Here is a 19,857-nt window from a genome sequence, read left to right on the forward strand (position 1 = left end):
AATTATTGCGGTTATCATGGAACCCTAGTCTTCACAGCAAGACGTCTGGAATTCATTAAAATTTGACTGCTCCCGAAGTTGCATGCAACAAGAATACATCACTGTAGAAACAATGACGTAACAAATGTGTGTTACTAATTAGCAGAAATTCAAAATTACATTTTGCAAAAAACAAATGTGCTGAGTTGTCAATATAGATCTATAAATAAAATTTGAAATGCTTATTCAAAATAAATACATTATATGGACGTTTCTTAGTGCTACACTGGTTTGGCATAGCGATGTTTTCACCTACGAAGAATTTCATAAAACGGAAAGATGATAAGTGATAAGTGATCCGGCGTTCATATCAATACAATCGAAAGTAGTCTGAAACAAACGGCCACCTCCTGTATAATGTGCAAATGTTTACAAATTATGCTAATAAACCTAGTTGGTTACTTAGAATTTTAAAATGTTCTATGGAATAAAAAAACAATGACAACAAAAATTACTTATGAGTTAAGCTGGAGTTATCTCGAAATTAACACGAATTATGGTAACTAAAGCAGCGAAAGTAAAATCAAAACCGTTTGTTTACATTTTGAATAAAGTAAGTGCAATATAAAAACTGCGAAATCGTGGTGAAACGCATAGAAAAGTTGTGCTGAATTATTATTTAAACAGTCGTCTAAGAAATAACAAAGTAGTAAATCAACAAGGTAAATATCAGTAATTACTAAATTATGTGGCACAGTATGACCTTAAAATGTAGATTTACTTTATGTTATGCCATTTACTGGTCATTTTCATGATCGTTTTAGTTCTTTGCAACATATGGCATCTTTAGTGGACAACTGACAGCTTTAGGTTCTTACTTACTCCATTTGTGTCTTCACTACGAAGCCCCTGAAGACTTTACGGCATGACGACGTTGTCCATTGACCTCTTTATTCTTATTAGCGAGTCGGCAATGGCACCCATGGTCCGGTTGACCTCCTTAATACGAAGTCTTTTCTACCTGTTGTCACGTAAATTGTCTCCGTGCCTTCCATTTTGGTTTTGTTAACTTGGTAATTGGCATAAACGAGGCCGTTTGAGTCAGGACAGTTTATGTATAGGTCGTATTAATCTGAGATCCTTTATTAGATTTAAGTGATTACTGGATAGAAAAATAGGATACTCTCGTCCCTACCTAGCAGCCACTCATTGATGTCTCCAACTTCTTGTGTACTTGTAAAATCCAGGGATGCTTTATAGCCAACTAGGATGTTGAGTGACTCTTTCACAGCAGACTTGACATGTGCGGCATTAGAATCTAGGGCGAAATGTTCATTGAAGGAAATACAGATGTGGTAGCTGTGGAAGCCGCACCTTGCGTAACAAGCATTAAATGGCTGCTCTCCAAATCACATTAATGGTATATATGAAGGGTTGCTGCTGTAGTTCTCATTGTTTTGCTTTGTATTTAAGGGCACAGAGACACACACACTATACGACGCACTGGTTAGAACAGAATTTCCTGATATCAACATACTGTTGTTGTGCACTTAGGCATAGAAGGACAATGCTCTGGTACAGATATGTAACTAAATTAAGCGGTTGCGCTCCAGTTCTCCTGCACAACAGCTCAGACAACATCTGTGGCATAACACTTACGCTCAAATGACTGTAAACCTTTTTCAGTAATTCATTCACCAATTTATCCCTTATGGTGCCCCTATGTTTGTCCAGTTTGACATTATATAAATAACACATGGGTTTGTGGGTAACAGTAAAAATATCATCCCGAGGAAAATACTGTTACCCGAGGCGTAGCCGAGAGTAACAGTATTTATACGAGGGATGATATTTTTACTGTTACCCACATACCCATGTGTTATTTATTTTATTACCCCGAACAAATACTGTGATGATCTGAATTTCTCAACTAAATCTAACTGTAACAAAAATAAGCCAAGAGAAGCAATAACTAAACTGCCCTTACCTTGCAAGTTTTAAGTGCACTGTAGGCCTACTTGAGAAGATGTTTTTCTTTTATTCCTTAGGCAAGTGATGATATCTACCAGTCATAAACATAAAATAAGCTGTGTTTTGTTCAGAAAACAAAACACTAACCCATTTATAAGGTTATGATCTGTGAAATCTGATCCTTCTGCATCCAGAATATTCTTCGCATAGTTTTTGACAAAGTGCATTTAGAAAATAACGATGATATCCTACATATGTCTGTCCACCAACGCTACTGTATCTGTAACGTTTCACTGGTTAAAATTGTTAAATTATCCTTTGTTGCATGCTTTAATTGTCTGCATGTTCCAGTTTGACACAAAATTATTCACATTACAATTACTTCCGTTGAAAACGGATGTTTCCTGTTGACTATTCAACAAAAAGATATTTAATACGCGAAAGGGACTCTAGGGTGCAAAGAACTAAATTTTATCAGAGTAATATTTACTTCGGCGATGCCCTATCGTCGTAAATAAGAATGAATCGAGAAAAAAATGGCGGCCATTTTATTTCATTTTATTTAGAAAATAGACCACGTGACCAGATTTTATACTGTTAAAAAATACTGTTACCTATGTAACAGTACAAAATTCGTAGTCACGTGGTACACTTGCAATAACAGTAAGAATAACTCCCAGAGGCCTATGGGAAATTAACATTACGAAAAAAGTGAGGGGTAATAAAATGGACTGATCTTTGTTCATCCTTAGGATTACACCCACTTTCCTTGCTGCATGCAACAATCACACTTCTCCTCTCAAAATATAACAAATGGTCTGTACTTCTCTTAGCTTTCGCATTAGGATACGTTTGTGTCGCCTTGTGTGCCTTTAAAACGTTATCTTAGGGTAATGTTTGAAGTTTCGTTCGGCGCCGACCTATAAGCGCAAATAGGCTTCAAAACTACTTGTCCCGCTAATCTTGTCCATCTAGATATGCATTAATCATCTTCAACATTTTAAGATTAAATCTTTGATATCGTTTATTCGTCTTCAGATTCCGCAGTGTGGTCCGATATTTCAAGATTCTATTTCAAAATTGGCACCTTAATTAATGTTGACTGGAAGCGAATAGTCGAATCAAGCAATGAACGCATTAACAATCTTCAGTGCGCAAACATCAGTCTGCTGAGAAGAAACTGCAAACACCTAGGTGTATTTAATGAAATGGTAAGTAAACACTATGGAATATTTGCTGCCATTTTAGTTATCTGCAAAGTACCCAAAACAATCGATGAAAAAACACAAATTGAACACCGCTCGCCAGATGTCCGATCAGTGTTTTTTGAATTCACTTTAGTTCTACATTGGCTGTACAAATATAAGAGACCTTTAACAAAGCTTGATATCATCCGTCAGTTAAAACTAGTTGTCATGAGTCTGTCTACATCACAACATGGCTTATAAACTGTATATAGTAGTCGATGCAATTTGTTTTGTTTGCATATAACTATACATACAGGACTGACAAAACCACATCATCACATTTTCTGGATTCACAGTGGTCCTTGATAATGTCGCTATATCTGTGTCAATATCCTGAGGCTTTGCCATTTTTGCACTGGTTGCTTGGGTCAGCATTTTGCCCTGATGTAACATGCGTTTTGTATTTTCTTGTTAGATATGTTTTTTCTAGTTGCCTGCTGTTACATCTTACCAAGACAATTTCGTTCAATCTACACACCTATGTCTCTACCTCAAAAGACATTTGTCACACTTACAGTTTGAAGTATTAATGTGCATATATTTATTATAATACACAATTCGTGCCCAGACTAATTTTGACATATAAGCACATTTAGAAAAACAAATGTGCCCTTCCAAATCAAAAAGTTTTTTATACGCAAAAGGGGTCTATTTATTACCCCCCCAATTTCAATGTCACATTGATAGTATGAAGGAACATATTCTAACACTAAAATGTTGGACGTACACATTCGTGTCTGGACTGTTACTTTGTCATGCGATGAAGGATTATAAGTAACTATCATTAAATCTTCCACATCAAGACCACATATCGCATCGAATAACCATGGACCTATCCTTAAGTTAGAGACGGAAAGTTTGCTTTAAATATCACTTTGTCTCACAAAAACAATATTAAGTAATAAGTTCCTTTTCTACTTTTTCTCTTTATAATACTGTTCCCTATATTGTCTTAACGTTTTCGGGGGCATTAGTAACTTTTGTGTGATTAATATAACGGTTCACATGTATTCTGTTTCTTGTGTTTTACCATGTATATTTATTCAAATAAGCCTGGTGACTTGTATGATAAACGCATTTATGCACTACCAGTATGTAAGAGATCATTCATGCAAAAGAACAATTTATGGTTTGAGCCACTGGAAATAACGACAAAAAGGGGAAAAATGGAAAAATATTCAGCCAACTTGTGAAGTCTCCCCGTCAGTTTTGAAGCGCATATTTCACTATATCTGCTACATTTGGTTTACATATATTTGCTTTCATAAAAAATGTATCCCGGATAAACATTTATTCTCTACATAAAACCTCTTTTATAAAGAGGAATACAAATGGAGAACATTTTTGTTTATCAACGAATGTAGCACCAAAACTATTTATTACCGGAATTTAGACAAGTCGACAGCTTGGTGCGAAAGGGTTGTATCTCCTTCTTTATCTCATATGAGTTACAACCCTTTCGCACCAAGCGCTTGAAATGAACTATTGAATAAGGGAATCATTTCTGAAGTTGCAATGAAGTTATTATTAAAGGGAAAACAAATCATAAGTCTGTACCTCGCACATGCACCAGTGATACAATTACCAAATTCTTGGCAAATTATTTTTTTGAAGTTTCAAAACAATTAATGTTTGCTCAATTATATATATATGTTCATACTTTCAAATTATTGTTTAAAACATCCTCAATTACAAAACACTACGGATAAACATTTTAAGGTCATCAATTTAAAGCCTTCATTTCCCAAATTTAAGCAAAAAGATATTAATAAACAAATACATAAAAATCAGTAGAAAAACCCATTTGTTTACAAAATAGATATTGAAAACGAATATTAAAATTGTATTTGACATCTATTAACAATCGAAAATATGATCCTAAAGAAAATCACCCTGACTTTTACTACCTGTTAAGTCTGCCTTGCATGGCAATGTAACCAGATGCTTTATACAGTTGTAAAGGTTATTTGTATATGTAATTTCAATTTGTGCAGTCGTATGAAATATTATTTAACAAAATCTTATAATTTTATTTTAAGATTTGACCCTACAATCGTCCATCTACTGATGGACAGTTCATGACTCACTGAAGCTAAAGAGACAAGTGTTGCGTCGGTAAATGTAATTGATCGATAACTATGTAAACCGTTATGCCATACCTTAAAATCCGTAATACCCGACAAAAGGTCAATTATTCAAATGTTTAATTGCATCAGATCAATATTGACAATTCTTTTAATTATGTCTCAGCAACTGGCTAAAACTAAAACTTAAACGATTTTTAAACCAGTTATGCCATACACAGTGATAAGTTTCAGTTTAAATGTACCCAATTGTTGTATAAAATCAATTCATAATGAATCAGTCGCAAATTACAAAATTCGAAAAGACGCTACATTAACTATAAATAGTTAGGGCATCATTAAAAGCAAACTTAAATTTGTTATTGGACAATTTGGAGTCAATCGAATTATTTCTAAAACTTGTGAGCCTAAATTGGAAAAATAATGAACATTTTGAACAATTCACATTTCAAAAATGGTTAACAGTTACGGAAAATCGACTTTATTATTAATTACACAAGTTTGTTTTATAATATTTCTTTGCTTAACAACCCATGATCATCGTGTGGTAAGACCTTTTATATTTTATATTTCTTTTATTTGATGATTTTATTCCAGATTATTACTTATGCTTGAAAAGTTACTATTATTTATGTTCCTGCAATTTGCTACTACTACATGTACAATATAAGCTTTTACCAAATTAAAAACAATCATTTCATTAAAACCTAAGTTTTCAAGATTGTCATATTTTTACAGTTCATAGCCTTGCATGAATGTACACAATTCAAAAGTTTCCCGTACAAGTTCAATCATGCTTAAGACACTTTTTTCTCAAAAGCTCTCTTTTAGATATTACCTTCTTATAAAATATTGTTATAGGATTTTATTCGAAAAAATATATCCCGCATAAAATAATGTTTCATTGCATATGATTTTAATTCGAAAGATAACGTAAGCAAACGCTATATAAACACAAGAAAGTAAATATTGCACCACCTGATTTTTGTGTGGCGGCATGGCCGAGTGGTTAACGCGTCGGACTAGTAATCTAATGATCGCTAGCTGCATGAGTTCAAACCCTGTCAGGGGCAAGGCGTTGTTTCATTGAGCAAGACACTTTACACATATTTCTCAGTATTTGTTGGTTCCAGGAACGGATTTGAAAGTGTATCTATAAGCTTATAGCTTCCTACACAATCGAACTAAATAAATTCTGTATTAACCAACACCTGATTTTTTTTAAATGTCATCTACACATTAATATATGCGTTAGCGTTCTTGTTCTCATTAAGTTCAAGGATTCCATCCTTGACAAAAGCAGGAAAATGTATGATTGGCATACTTTGTGCGATTACATGTATATCAAAGGGCCTTTTTTAAAAGGTTTTAGCCGGGTTCATATATATATTTGGCTTTTTATAAGGAAACACTAATCATACGATTTTGGTTACGACCATCGTTCCATCACCATTGGTATCGTTTTTGTCAAGAAAATATTACGTTTTGTTATACTGTCTTCCAAGAACCTACATAAATCCCCGGATCTAATTTGTCGAAACATTGTTTAACACAAGAAATTTACAAAAGATAAGGAATTGTCTTATGCATACTATACTGAAAGAAAAGGAAAAAATATTTCCCTGTATTAAAGTGAAGATATACACAAATATAAACATCAGGATTAAAATAAAATTATATAAAATGAAAGAGCTTTTTATTGTCATTTTTGTAAAAAATATTGCTTAGGACTATCCAGAAGAAGTGAAATGGTAGTTAAAATGTAAAAAGAGTTGGCTAACAAAATCATAAAATTAATATCAGATATAGCCTGGCCTCGTTTGCGCGTAGAACGGATCAGCGTATTGACTTCGGCTTGTGAAATGTTGTTAAAGCTTGTCTTAGCTTATGACTTGAAATAAGACTGATCAAATTTATCTCAAAGGTTTTCAATTGAATTTATAACAGGGCTTTTGGCAGGCCAGGCATCAGTAAATGGAATAGTATTTGCGCTAAGTAAACTGTGTCTCTAGCTGCATGGCTTGAAGCATTTTCATGTCTAAAAGAGTGGTATTAATGATATTTGAAACAGTACAATAACGTGCCTTGCAAACATTTCATTACGGTAGCGTTGGGCATATAACACTGCGAAAAATACACTAATATACGGGAATATACGGTCTCGTATTTTTAACATATATGGACGTGTACGGAACGTATTTGTCTAATATACGAGTCCGTATAGGGAACATCGGATATACGGTAAGTCCGAACATGGACCAGGTATATACCGACATCTGTTTTTGTTCCATACATGAACGTATATTTGTTCGTATTTTGTAGTATTCGGAGATAATATTCCGTTTACGGACTTTATCGGTGCCATTTACTCTAGTAAACTATAGATATACAGTTGATATACGAAACCGTATTTTTAGATATACAGGTTTGTATTTTCTACATGACATATACAGAGCATATGCGAAACGTATTTTCTATATATAAAGAGGATATTTTCTATATATACAGAGGATATAAGGAGTCGTATTTTCCACATATACATAGGATATATGGAATCGTAATTTTGATATATAGAGGGGATATATAGAATTGTATTTTAAAGCAATGCAGAGGGAATACTCAGCTGATTGTTTAGATATGAAAGTAGGGACAATATCATATATATGCATCAACATATGACCCGCGTTCATGACTGAAATACAAACTTGTACATGTTTGATTATACATTTTGACTTTATTATTTATTGGGAGTATTTGAAGTAATAAAGTTAAAACAAAATAAAAACTCACGTTTAAGTTAACAGTTTTTTATTCACTTATAAACATATAAACAATAGGTATGCATATATTATACAAAATAAAAATGTCTACGGGTAGCAACATACATCAAATGCAAGTCTGACACTAGAGAGACACATTAAGAGGTGCAACGATATAGTGATATACCGGTATATTATGATGCAGACGTACCGCGGTACAGAACCCGCGTACCGCGAATTGTCCGTCAATGATCAAAATATACATTTACATATTTCGACATTTTTAAGTCTTGCCGTCACATGTCGTTTAACTATACAAACTAAGTGTTCTTTTCTTTTTATCTTAACAATGATTTTTTCTGAGCCATTATTGTTACACCTCTTTTCAAAAGATTGTAAATATGAATTATTCGTGTTTACATTCTAATATAACTTCAGGACAAGGAGGAGTTATTAGCACAAATCTATTATGTAGATAGGTTTAAATAATGCTAATAAAAAACTCCGTACCCACAGGAATTTGTCATTCAAGCAATGTAATCAAAAGTACTAAAATATTTCAAATGAATCATCTTTAGAATAGGGTTCATCAATATGTTGCGTAAGTCATTGTGACGAAAACTTTTTTCGTGACGATATTATCATCTCCTTTAGCATGTGTGAAACTGAAAAAATTAAAATCATGTTTATATAGTGTCATGAAATGATTAGCAATATTTTTTTACAAAAAACATACAAAGTCTCAATTGATTTTTATATGCAATACATAAAAAGCATGTTTATATTATTAGGATAAAGGGGTAATTTACAAGCAACCCTTTTGTACACGATTTTAATGAAATAATTCATATATCACGGATGATCAGTAATACACATGTGCATGGGATTTTGGTATTTATCAGCTGACAATTCATCGTGCTGTCGTATGGTCAAGATCGTACTGTCACCATCGTACTGCCGTACTGCCATCATCGTACTATCGTACTCTCACTATCGTATTGTCGTACTGTCACCATTGTACTGTCAGTCTCTCACCATCGTATCCGCACCATCATACTGTCGTACTGTCACTATCGCATCGAAACCTAGATCTGGAATCCGTATTGACATCTATGTTTTATACACCATGCATAAAGTTTGCCAACGTTAAACGTTGATTTGCATTGAATGTAGGTTATGCCGGCTCGCCACGGCGAGCCGGTATTACGTTAGGATTTTACTGAGAAACAACCTAAAACTCCGAATCCATCCAAAAATTTAATCGAAGCTTGGCTTCCAGCTTTCTACAAAATTTATCTGTCAGGGCTGGAATCCAAAATTATTTAGCCAATCTTACATGGCGTCAAAAAACCTTCAATTTTAACGCCATTTTTAAAAAGCAGGAAGTAATGCTTTGAGTGCAAAGATATAATGATGATTAAAATGTTTATTTTCATGAATTCTTTTCAATAAATCATATTTACACTGACTTTTGATTTAGCGATTTCACCTGTTTTGACTTTAGTAAGTTTTCGTTTGGTTAATTAATATAAGTGTACATCTGGTTCTGTGCATTTGTTTCTTAATCTTTTTTTCCGGTCATTTTATCCTTTCCGGTATTTAGGATGGGGGAAAATCCCGGGATCCGGGACGCCCGGGATCCGGGATAGTACTAGATTAGTCCTATAAATATTACGTCGCTTTGAGATATTTTTGCTTCTGGGCAAAGCAACGTCATATCGAAATTGCTCAAAAACCCATAGCATGTTCTGCCAGAAAATCGGGCGGAACGAAAATCAATTAAGAGACAGTGTGTATTTACATTAGTTTTGACCTATTTATGAATAAAACTAAAAGATAAATACCTTTTGTCAAAATAATTTAACTGTCACATCCGAAAAATCATGATTTAATCCTCTCATGTATTTAAATTCATTTTACAGCCGATAAACAAATGGCGACCATACAGTGCGCGAAATTTGATTGGCTAATTCAAATGCAAGCGTTTAACTGAGACAGAACATTCTAACGAAATATTGTTTTAACGAAATAATTGCCCATGCACCGTCAGTGTGTTCGAATATATTTTTCCGTTCAAAAATTTGGAATTAATCTGTAAAGCACCTTGCTGAACCAGTATGGCTGATAAGCAAGAATATGATGATGTTTATAATTTATTTTAAATGTTTGAGAGTGTTTGTGTATGATTGAGCATGAAATTGAAAGAAAAGAAGATAAGCTTTTGAATAAAGCTTGAAAGGCAAGACAATAGACATTTTTTTTATTTTTTTATGATTCTATGCGTTTTGGGCAATAACTATTAGACGTCAGGCTTGACCGACATAAAACTTTAACAAGCCTGTAGTATTAGATATATAGGGAAAAGGAATAAACTATATTTGCTTTGATTATTGTCGTAATGAAAGGCGATTAAATGATAACTTTTTATTTTTTATTGTATGTAGTGAATGGTAAATTAATTTAACTTAAGATTTAAATATATTTAGAGCTCTTTATTAATAAACTTAAAATGCGGAAATCGCAATACCTGTAATTATATGCCTAGTTGAAAAAAAATCAAAGTTTTTGTTAATATAATATTTGGCTAAATTTTATGTTCATGTATTTAGATATTATTTTTAGAAAAGATCATAAGATACAATTAACATAATTGATAACAAAAAAGATTTTCTCAATCCAAATTGATTTCAAAGTGCTGCATTAAGATAGATACAAATGCTTTTCAGCGTTGGTTACACGTTACCTTATGATTGATCTGCGGTCATTTTAAGCCTGTCACAAGTCCAAAATTTTCTTGGCGATGAGGATGACTGCCGCCCCCTTCAACCCCCAAAACAGAAGGGGGCACATCCCCCTTCTGGCAACCCCCTGATGTATCTTTTGGTCTGGGGGCTGCGCCGAAAAAGTGGTCTCTTTTTTAAACATTATTTTTCAACCAAAAACAAGTGTTGGGTGTCTAAATAAGGCATTTTTCACCATTTGATACAACAAAAAGGGGGTGAAAGGGGTGTATATTGCGTAATGGGTTAATACGATCCCGGCTTTTCTGAATATGGCATGGCAGTGGTTAATTCCCGGGATCGCTATATATCTAATACCATCAGGAGTCCTCTTTCATAAGTTGTTCATATTGTTCTACACATAGGTCAAGGACACGTCTTATATAGAAACACATACGCACACCTTTATATCTTACTAATGCATAAACCTTAAATATTTGGCATGTGGTATTGCCTTGTTGACCATTTTAAAATTTTGTTCATGTATCTACATCATATCCATTTGTTTAAAATGTTTCACATACCAAGATATAGTGGACATAATTTTTATTAAAATGCTTAGGGAAAATATGTTTAAGTCTTATTGATATAAATACTAATGCCTTGAGAACTTGTACAAATCAAATGTTAATCATGCCCCATGAATCTTAATTCGCCCACACCCAAGAAAGTTCTTCAGTAATATATTCCTGTATAGGACTTGTGTCTGTCACTCATTTCAATACTAAATAACATAATACAACTAAACTTCGTAGAAAGAGACATCTTTATGAATACTACCTATCTAATATTTGTTTGGTCAAGGTCAACAGGCCATATAGTAAATGTGCATAGACATAGGGACTTCATTCTATCTGTTTGCATGCATCTTTATATATACACATATTCCTCTTTGTTAAACTGAGAGAACTGGCTTCCATAACTTTATGTTCTCAGTCTCTTCAGTTAACAGAACTGTCATTTTTACATTTAAACACACCCCTGGAAAAAAATTACGAAGCGAGTCGCTTCTAGCTTTTTTAAAAGCTAACCTTGTCTAAAGTATACATTGGATGCTCATAAGCTAAAAGGAGCTTATACGGGCGCTTTTTATAAAAAAAGCTGTACTCTATAAAATCAGTTTCAACGAAATGGAAAGATAACAGAATCAAAATCTATCTACATAGATAAACAGCTTTGTGATGAAAATGTACACCTGTGTTTTCATCAATTGTATTTCAACAGATATGACTAATCTAGAAAATTTGTTATAAACTTATTTGTAAAATTTTCTATAAAGACCTGGATTATTTCTATCAACTACAATTTCAAACTACTTTCAGGAATGCAAGACTTTACGTGTATGTTAGGCCATTGTTAAATGACACTTTAAGGAACGGTTCATGTTTATTTTTAATAATGAGCATGCCTAACGGGAAGGAGTAGTTGCTCAAGCTGTTAGACAATCCTTAAGAGAAGAAAGTGCTGATAAATCTAAGTCCTGTGGCTAGACCAATTGATATTGTGTCGCGAGTTGAAGATATCTTTGGCGATCTTTCAAGTCAGCAAAATATATTCACTGAATTTTACACAGCTGAACAAAACCCAGAGGAATCAGTTGCAGAGTGGGGTCTTCGTCTGGAAGAAATTCTTCTGTTAGCATCAACAAAAAAGGTTCATTCCTGAAAAAGAAAGAAAAGAAATGTTAAAGGATAAATTTTGGAGATCTTTATATAATATAGACATTAAGAATTAGTTTTGAGAGCAGCGACTCATTTGAAGTGTTAAGGAGAAAAGCTAGAGCTGAGGAGAATGAAATAAAGGTTACAAAACAGAGACGACAAACTGTTCAGCATAATCAAATGTCAACTGTAGAAAAGGACAATAAAGAAGACATTATTAAACAACTTATGAAGAAAATGGAAAACTTAGAAAGGCAATTAGAGGAAGTAAAGAGAGAAAAAGAGAAACCTAGTAGATACAATACTAGTAACCAATACAGTTATGGAGGTAGAGGACAGTACAACTTTAGAAGGACTAATAATTACAACAATGTTGGAAGAGGATATGGATTCAGATACAATAGTAGATACAATGGTAGTGTTGGACAAAACAGAAGGAATGAAATGGACATAAATTCAAGAAAAGAAACAAATGAAAATGATCCGAAAATACAACCTGATGTAGCCAAGAAAAATGTTAAAGAGGATTTAAAAGATTAGATGTCTCCATTGAAGGGCAAATGAGAGACAGTAAAATAAAAAGCCCTAACAAGCCAAAGAACATATTTGAAAGATTAGTTGGATGTCCAAATGAGTCAACTGTTATTGTCAATGATGTAAAAGCAAATTGTATTTGTGACACGGGATCTATGATAACGACAGTTAGTGAGGAGTTCTACAACAATTTAGATCCGAAACCAGAATTGCATCGAGTTACGGATTTTGTTATAAACATGCCTGATGGAAATTCATTGCCATATTCCGGATACATTGAATCTTCTGTTAAAATACCTGGCTTATCGGACTTGGATTTAAATATCCCAATTTTAGTCGTACCGAATACGGAGTACAACTTGAGTGTTCCAATTATCATCGGCACAAATGTTTTAAGATTCCTCTCTGAACAGTCGTCTAATGAATCGCTTCCACAACCTTGGAGGACCGCTATTTGCAATCTTGTTGGCTCACCTGTAGTTGGCAAAGTTAAAGCTAACAATAAGAAGGATATAGTTTTAGAACCATTCCAGTCGAAAGTTATTACAGGTTTCATCAGACATAAATTCGACTTAAATACTGTTGTCACAGAAACATCTGAGGAATCCTCATCCAGAATTGGTATATGTCCAAGAGTCGTTGAAGTCAAGGGATCAGGAAATCGATCAAAAATACCAGTAAAATGCTTCAATTTATCTGCTAAACAAGTGACGATTAAACCTAAGTCTATACTTTGCAATCTTCAAGAAGTAAAAGTCCTTCGTAACTGGGAACCAACAGACAATGATAATACTGAAACAACAGACAATGATAATATTGAACAATCAGGAAAGACAAATGATACACAAACAGAACAAAGTGAAATAGACAAGTTTACAAATAGTTTGAAAGTTGATCTATCAAATGTTCCTGAGACATACTGTCAACAAGTCAAGACCGTTTTCCATAAATGGAAAGATGTTTTTTCTACAGGACCTCTTGATATAGGAAGAACTGATTTAGTTGAACATGAGATACATCTAGAAGATCCAAAACCCTTTAAAGAACCATATAGACCCATTCCACCTGGTCTCATTAATGAAGTTAAAGAACATATTCGTGATATGCTTGAGATAGGAGCAATTCGCCCTTCAAACAGTCCATACTCATCGAACGTTGTAATTGTTAGAAAGAAGGATGGTGAAATAAGATTTTGCATAGACTATAGAAAACTCAACAATAAAACAAGAAAAGACGCATATGCCCTTCCTAGAATAGACGACACTCTTCATCTTCTTACTGGATCAAAATATTTCTCTAAACTCGACCTCAAAAGTGGTTATTGGCAGGTGGAACTTCGGGAGGAAGACAAATGTAAAACAGCATTCCAAGCAGGAAATTTAGGATTCTTTGAAGCCAATAGAATGCCATTTGGATTAACAAATGCTCCCGCAACGTTTCAAAGACTTATGGAAAGATGCATGGGAGATATGAATTTACAACAATGTCTTATATATCTCGATGACATCATCATATTCAGCCCAACCTTTGAAAAACATTTAGAGAGTCTCGAAGCTGTGTTTCAACGTTTGAAGACCAATAATCTTAAACTTAAAGCCTCCAAATGTGAATTCTTCAAAGATCAAGTCATCTATTTGGGTCATCTTATATCTGACAAAGGCATCGGTACAGATCCTGAAAAAGTTACTACAGTAGAAAATTGGCCAACACCCACCACAGTGAAACAAGTTAGAAGTTTTCTTGGATTCGCCGGTTATTACCGAAAATTTATCCAAGGATTCGCTAAAATAGTAAGACCACTGAATGACCTTCTCATTGGAGACAATCTCAAGAAGAAGAAAATAAAACCAACTGTTAAAAAGAAGTTTGAATGGGGTCCAAGTCAACAACAAGCATTCACAACAATTAAGCAAAAACTTATTACTGCTCCAATGTTGGCATATGCAGACTACAACAAACCTTTTAAGCTTCACACGGACGCATCGGGACTAGGGCTTGGAGCTATTTTATATCAAGAAGTTGATGGAATCGACCGTGTTGTTGCATATGCAAGTCGGAGCCTAAGACCATCTGAAAAGAACTATTCTGCACACAAATTAGAATTCCTGGCATTGAAATGGGCAGTTACAGAGAAGTTCCACGACTACCTTTACGGATCACAATGTTTCGTGACTACAGACAACAATGCATTAACTTATGCCCAAACTTCTGCAAAGCTTGATGCAACCGGCCAACGCTGGATTGCGAGTCTTGCCAACTACAACCTGAAAATAGAATATAGAAGTGGTAAGAAAAATATCGACGCTGACGCTTTGTCTCGAATAGAACCATCAAATCATACGGTAAACCCCGATACAATTAAAGCAATGACAATGGCTGCTCAAGTCCAGATTCCACTTGTTGAAACTATTTGCAATCCTGATGCCGAGATACAACCGGAACTCATACCAGATATTCCTGACGACTTGATTATGTCAGTTAGTCTCTCAAATATGGACTGGTATAAAGCACAACATGAAGACCGCATTATAGCTGGAGTTATAAGTCATCTAAAGAATGGAACCAAACCGGCTTCTTCGACCTATGGTTCCGAGGCTAATATAATCTCTGGTTATCTTCGCGAATGGTCCAAGCTTGTCTTTCAACAAGGCGTTCTTTATAGAAGAACAACTGTTTCCGGTTTTACTCGCCTTCAACTTGTGTTACCTTCAAAATTGAGAGAAGATGTATTTCATGCAATTCATACAGATTTAGGACATCAAGGACGAGACAGAACACTATCATTATTTAGAGAACGCTTCTTCTGGCCAGGAATGGAATCATTTGTTGTGTCAAAAGTAAGATCATGTGACCGATGTATCAAAAGAAAAGCCCGAAACAGCAAAGCAGAATTGGTAAACATATCATCTTCCTTTCCTATGGACATACTATGCATTGATTATATTTCATTGGAACGTTCAAAAGGTGGCTTCGAAAATATTTTTGTAATGACCGACCATTTCAGCAGATACGCAGTGGCATTTCCAACACGAAACCAAACAGCAAAAACTACAGCAAAAATTATTTTTGATCAAGTTATTGTTCACTATGGTTTTCCAGCCCGTCTACATAGTGATCAGGGACAATCTTTTGAGGCAAATATAATCAAGGAATTGTGGGCAATTGCTGGTATTGACAAATCAAGAACAACACCATATCATCCTAAAGGCAATCCCGTGGAACGTTTTAACTCAACACTTTTAAAAATGATAGGTACTCTTGAAGATAACCAGAAAAGCAATTGGAAAGAACACGTTTCAACATTACTCTATGCGTATAATTGCACCAAACATGATAGCACTGACTTTTCACCATACTTCCTAATATTTGGCCGTCATCCAAGACTTGCAATTTATGCCTTTCTTGGACTACCAATAGACAATGAAAATTCTCAATGTCATTCGGAATATGTTCATCAGCTGAGAGATCGTCTCTTGAATGCATACACCATCGCAAGAAAATGTTCAGAGCATGTTGGTAAAAACAATAAAAAGTATTATGACATTAAAACAAGACATCTGAAATTAGTTCCTGGAGATAGGGTATTGGTCCGAAATGTGTCTATCAGAGGAAAGAATAAACTAGCTGATAAATGGGAACACCATCCATATATTATAATCAGTCAACCAAATGCTGACATACCCGTTTACCAAGTAAAACAAGAAGGAAATAGATTTAGAAAAATAAGAACATTACATGGAAATCTTTTATTGCCATTCAGTGATATAGTAAAGTATGAGATAAAGTTTGCTGAAAATACTGAAACTGAAAAGTGTGAAAATATCAATAATAAATCTGGACAAGAAGATCCAAAAACAAATACAAATAATAAAGATGTATCTTACCTGAATGCAACTCTGGAACAAGAAATGGATTCATCTTTCATGAATTCTGATGAAGAAACAATTGAAAAATATGGTATTCCTCAACGAAGGAAACAGAGAAATATGTCTGGAGAATCAGATGTGAATAATGATTCTTGTTCAGAAACAAATGATCCAATTCGTAAAACAAAACGAAATATAACAAAGCCTCGGTGGATGAGAAGTGATGACTGGATTATTGGATAGTGTGTATTAATAATAGTATATCATTGAACAATGTGAATTGACGTTCATTAGTTTACAATGATCAATTAAATTTTAAAATATTTGAGATTATATAAACAATATATCATTAGGATACCACTACATTATACACTCAATATCATATCATTATTATTTATACTTGTAGCGTGTCATATTACGGGCGTCGAAACATTAACATTTTCGTCACGATAAAATGTTATTATTATTTTGATGTTTCAACTATTTTACTTTTCTTTGTGTTGCGAGATTACCTTAATGCGAGACTACCTTATAGCGGAAAGAGATTGTTTTTTTCCTCTGCCGTTTTTCTGCGTATCATTAGTAAATGTTGGGGACAACATCGGAGGGGGCAAATATGTCACAGGTGTACAAATTTACCTATATCATCCCTATATCCCCAATATACTAATACTCTAAATTTCAGCAGTATGCCGTAACATTGTAAATCGACTAATCAACGTGATTTACAATGACACTATCTTTTCACCTTTCCTCTTTACTTTTCCTTTGTTATTTAAATGATTTTCTATGACGTATATAAGTTTGACCAATAGGGTCAATTAAACAATATATTTAAAAAAAAATAAGATTGTATTGTGTACGTTTGGTTTATATAACCTTAACTTAAATCATTTAAATTAATTACATGTCTATAATAAAAGGAATATATTTTGCTACAGGTAATTCTCTTCATATGTTGCATTTGTAAATTGCGTACATCTAATGTTAATAGACTTGTATTATTTGAGATCTAAGATCATTTCTTAGAATATATTTTTCTTTGTGTAATATGATGTCGGCAATTTTGTACATGTATGTTTACATTATTTAAATGCAATATAATTAAACAACATATTTTGAAAAAAAAAGATTGTATTGTGTACGTTTGGTTTATATAACCTTGACTTAAATCATTTAAATTAATTATATATGTATAATTAAGGAAATATATTTTGCTACAGCCGGAAGTTGTTTTGATCCGTCATCCCCTGGCCCCAGATATATGAAACTCTACCGTTGAGACGGTCCAGTGCCCTAGACTAAAGAGGGAGATCTGGCGCCTCGGCGACATTTACACGCTTTAAGAGGCGGCGTCGCCTCAAAACAAAGCCAACGTTTGTTCGACTTCCATGTAGCGCACCCTCGCGCAAATATTTTGGTAGATATACGGTTGATATGTGTACCAGGGGAGTTGTCAGTAGTAGCTGTGGCAGGTTTGGAGCATATAGAGGTCTTGGGCATGCAGACGTCCACTTCATGGTCGATCTTAACCCTAACCCTTATCCTTTCTCAGTAAATGTTAGATAATTGCTCAACTTATAAGTAATACCATTATAATAAACGAAGTATGAAATATGAATAAACAATGCATCATTTATATAATTACAGGTTTTTAAAAGGGCAAACGAGCACATTCCAACAAAAATAATACAGTTTGGACTAGGCGGAACAGCAACAACACTTCAATTTCAAATACTATGTGTTCTTATGGCCTTATTACATCAGGACGAAATTAAAGATGTAGGATGCTACTATGCTAGACAACCTGCACACAAATACTGCGTAATAAAAACTCATTCAATAAAAGACACATTTTTTCAAATACTTCCATCAGATGTGTGGATTTTTATGACATCTAGCAGTTTACTTTCGGATGAAAAGAAAACAGAATTGGAGACACATAAGGTTAGAATAAGAAATATGAGAATAAGGATACCTCTGATCGTTGACATAGAAACTACATCTAAACGTGGTCATACTGTTGTTTTTGATTATCAACAATTCTTTAGACTTTCCAATACACAAATGCAACATGCAGTGGAATATTTACGGTATTGGGATATCATAAGGTTGTGTTGTGGAAAACAAATGTCTGCTGATTGGAGGAGACACTTGTCACCAAAAATATCGTATCAACCTCACCATGATCCACATGGTTATGCATATCCTGCTTGCGAAATGTACAACATAACCGAGGTTGAAAATTTATTGATTAAAACATTTGTCTATCAAAAATTTGCTAATATTTCTTCACTTCATGACGTAATTGGAAAGCCATCGAACGTTGACGGAGAACTTGACGGTACCTACTGTGAGCGTTGTAATAAAAATATTGCTGAAAAGGATTTGAAATTCAATGAAAATTGCGCTTGAAATGCAAATGATTGATCACATAATCAATATTTAAAAATGCAAAATCTGTACAATTGTAGATACTGTTGATTAGGGACCATTTGTATAATTACATTAAATTTATATGTCACTATGTTAATTTATTCAAGCCACATACGTAGTTCATGTACTAATTTGATGTCTTTTGTAACATTCATTTATCAATAAACAACAGCCCACAGCATTTCAAAGGCAAGTGCATTGTCTGTTGATACCATGCTCTTCATAATGCTAATCACCTTCGTTGAAATTGTCATCATTGTTGTTTCATCATTAATCAATAATAAATACATCGCCATATTTATCATCATCACATGCTCGGCGTAATTTTTGTCATGGTGAACACCTTTAACATCGGCATAATCACATCCTTAATAACAACAATAACAACAGTAACAAAAGCACGAGCTCAAATGTCTCGTTTTCTTTTTCGTAACGTGAAGTTTCTTTTTTTCCATAAAAAATATCATTATCTGTGACTAATTCAAACATATTTATCATGTAATCAGACCACATCATTCAAACATTTTAACAACCAAACAC

General features: G+C 33.9%; 1 protein-coding gene across 1 annotated transcript; it reads left to right on the forward strand.

Moving 5' to 3' along the window:
- Window positions 1-5,474: 5,474 nt before the first annotated feature.
- Window positions 5,475-19,549, forward strand: LOC132746098 (uncharacterized). The gene is made up of 2 exons (XM_060735168.1): window positions 5,475-5,828; window positions 18,532-19,549. Exons 1-2 carry the CDS (start codon window positions 5,736-5,738, stop codon window positions 19,294-19,296), a joined length of 858 nt encoding a protein of 285 aa, XP_060591151.1. The 5' UTR covers window positions 5,475-5,735; the 3' UTR covers window positions 19,297-19,549.
- The last annotated feature ends 308 nt before the right edge of the window (window positions 19,550-19,857 follow it).

Source organism: Ruditapes philippinarum, unplaced genomic scaffold, assembly GCF_026571515.1.
Source record: "Ruditapes philippinarum isolate M1 unplaced genomic scaffold, ASM2657151v2 ctg3633_1_1_1_1, whole genome shotgun sequence".
In the NCBI taxonomy this organism is placed as follows: Eukaryota; Metazoa; Mollusca; class Bivalvia; order Venerida; family Veneridae; genus Ruditapes; species Ruditapes philippinarum.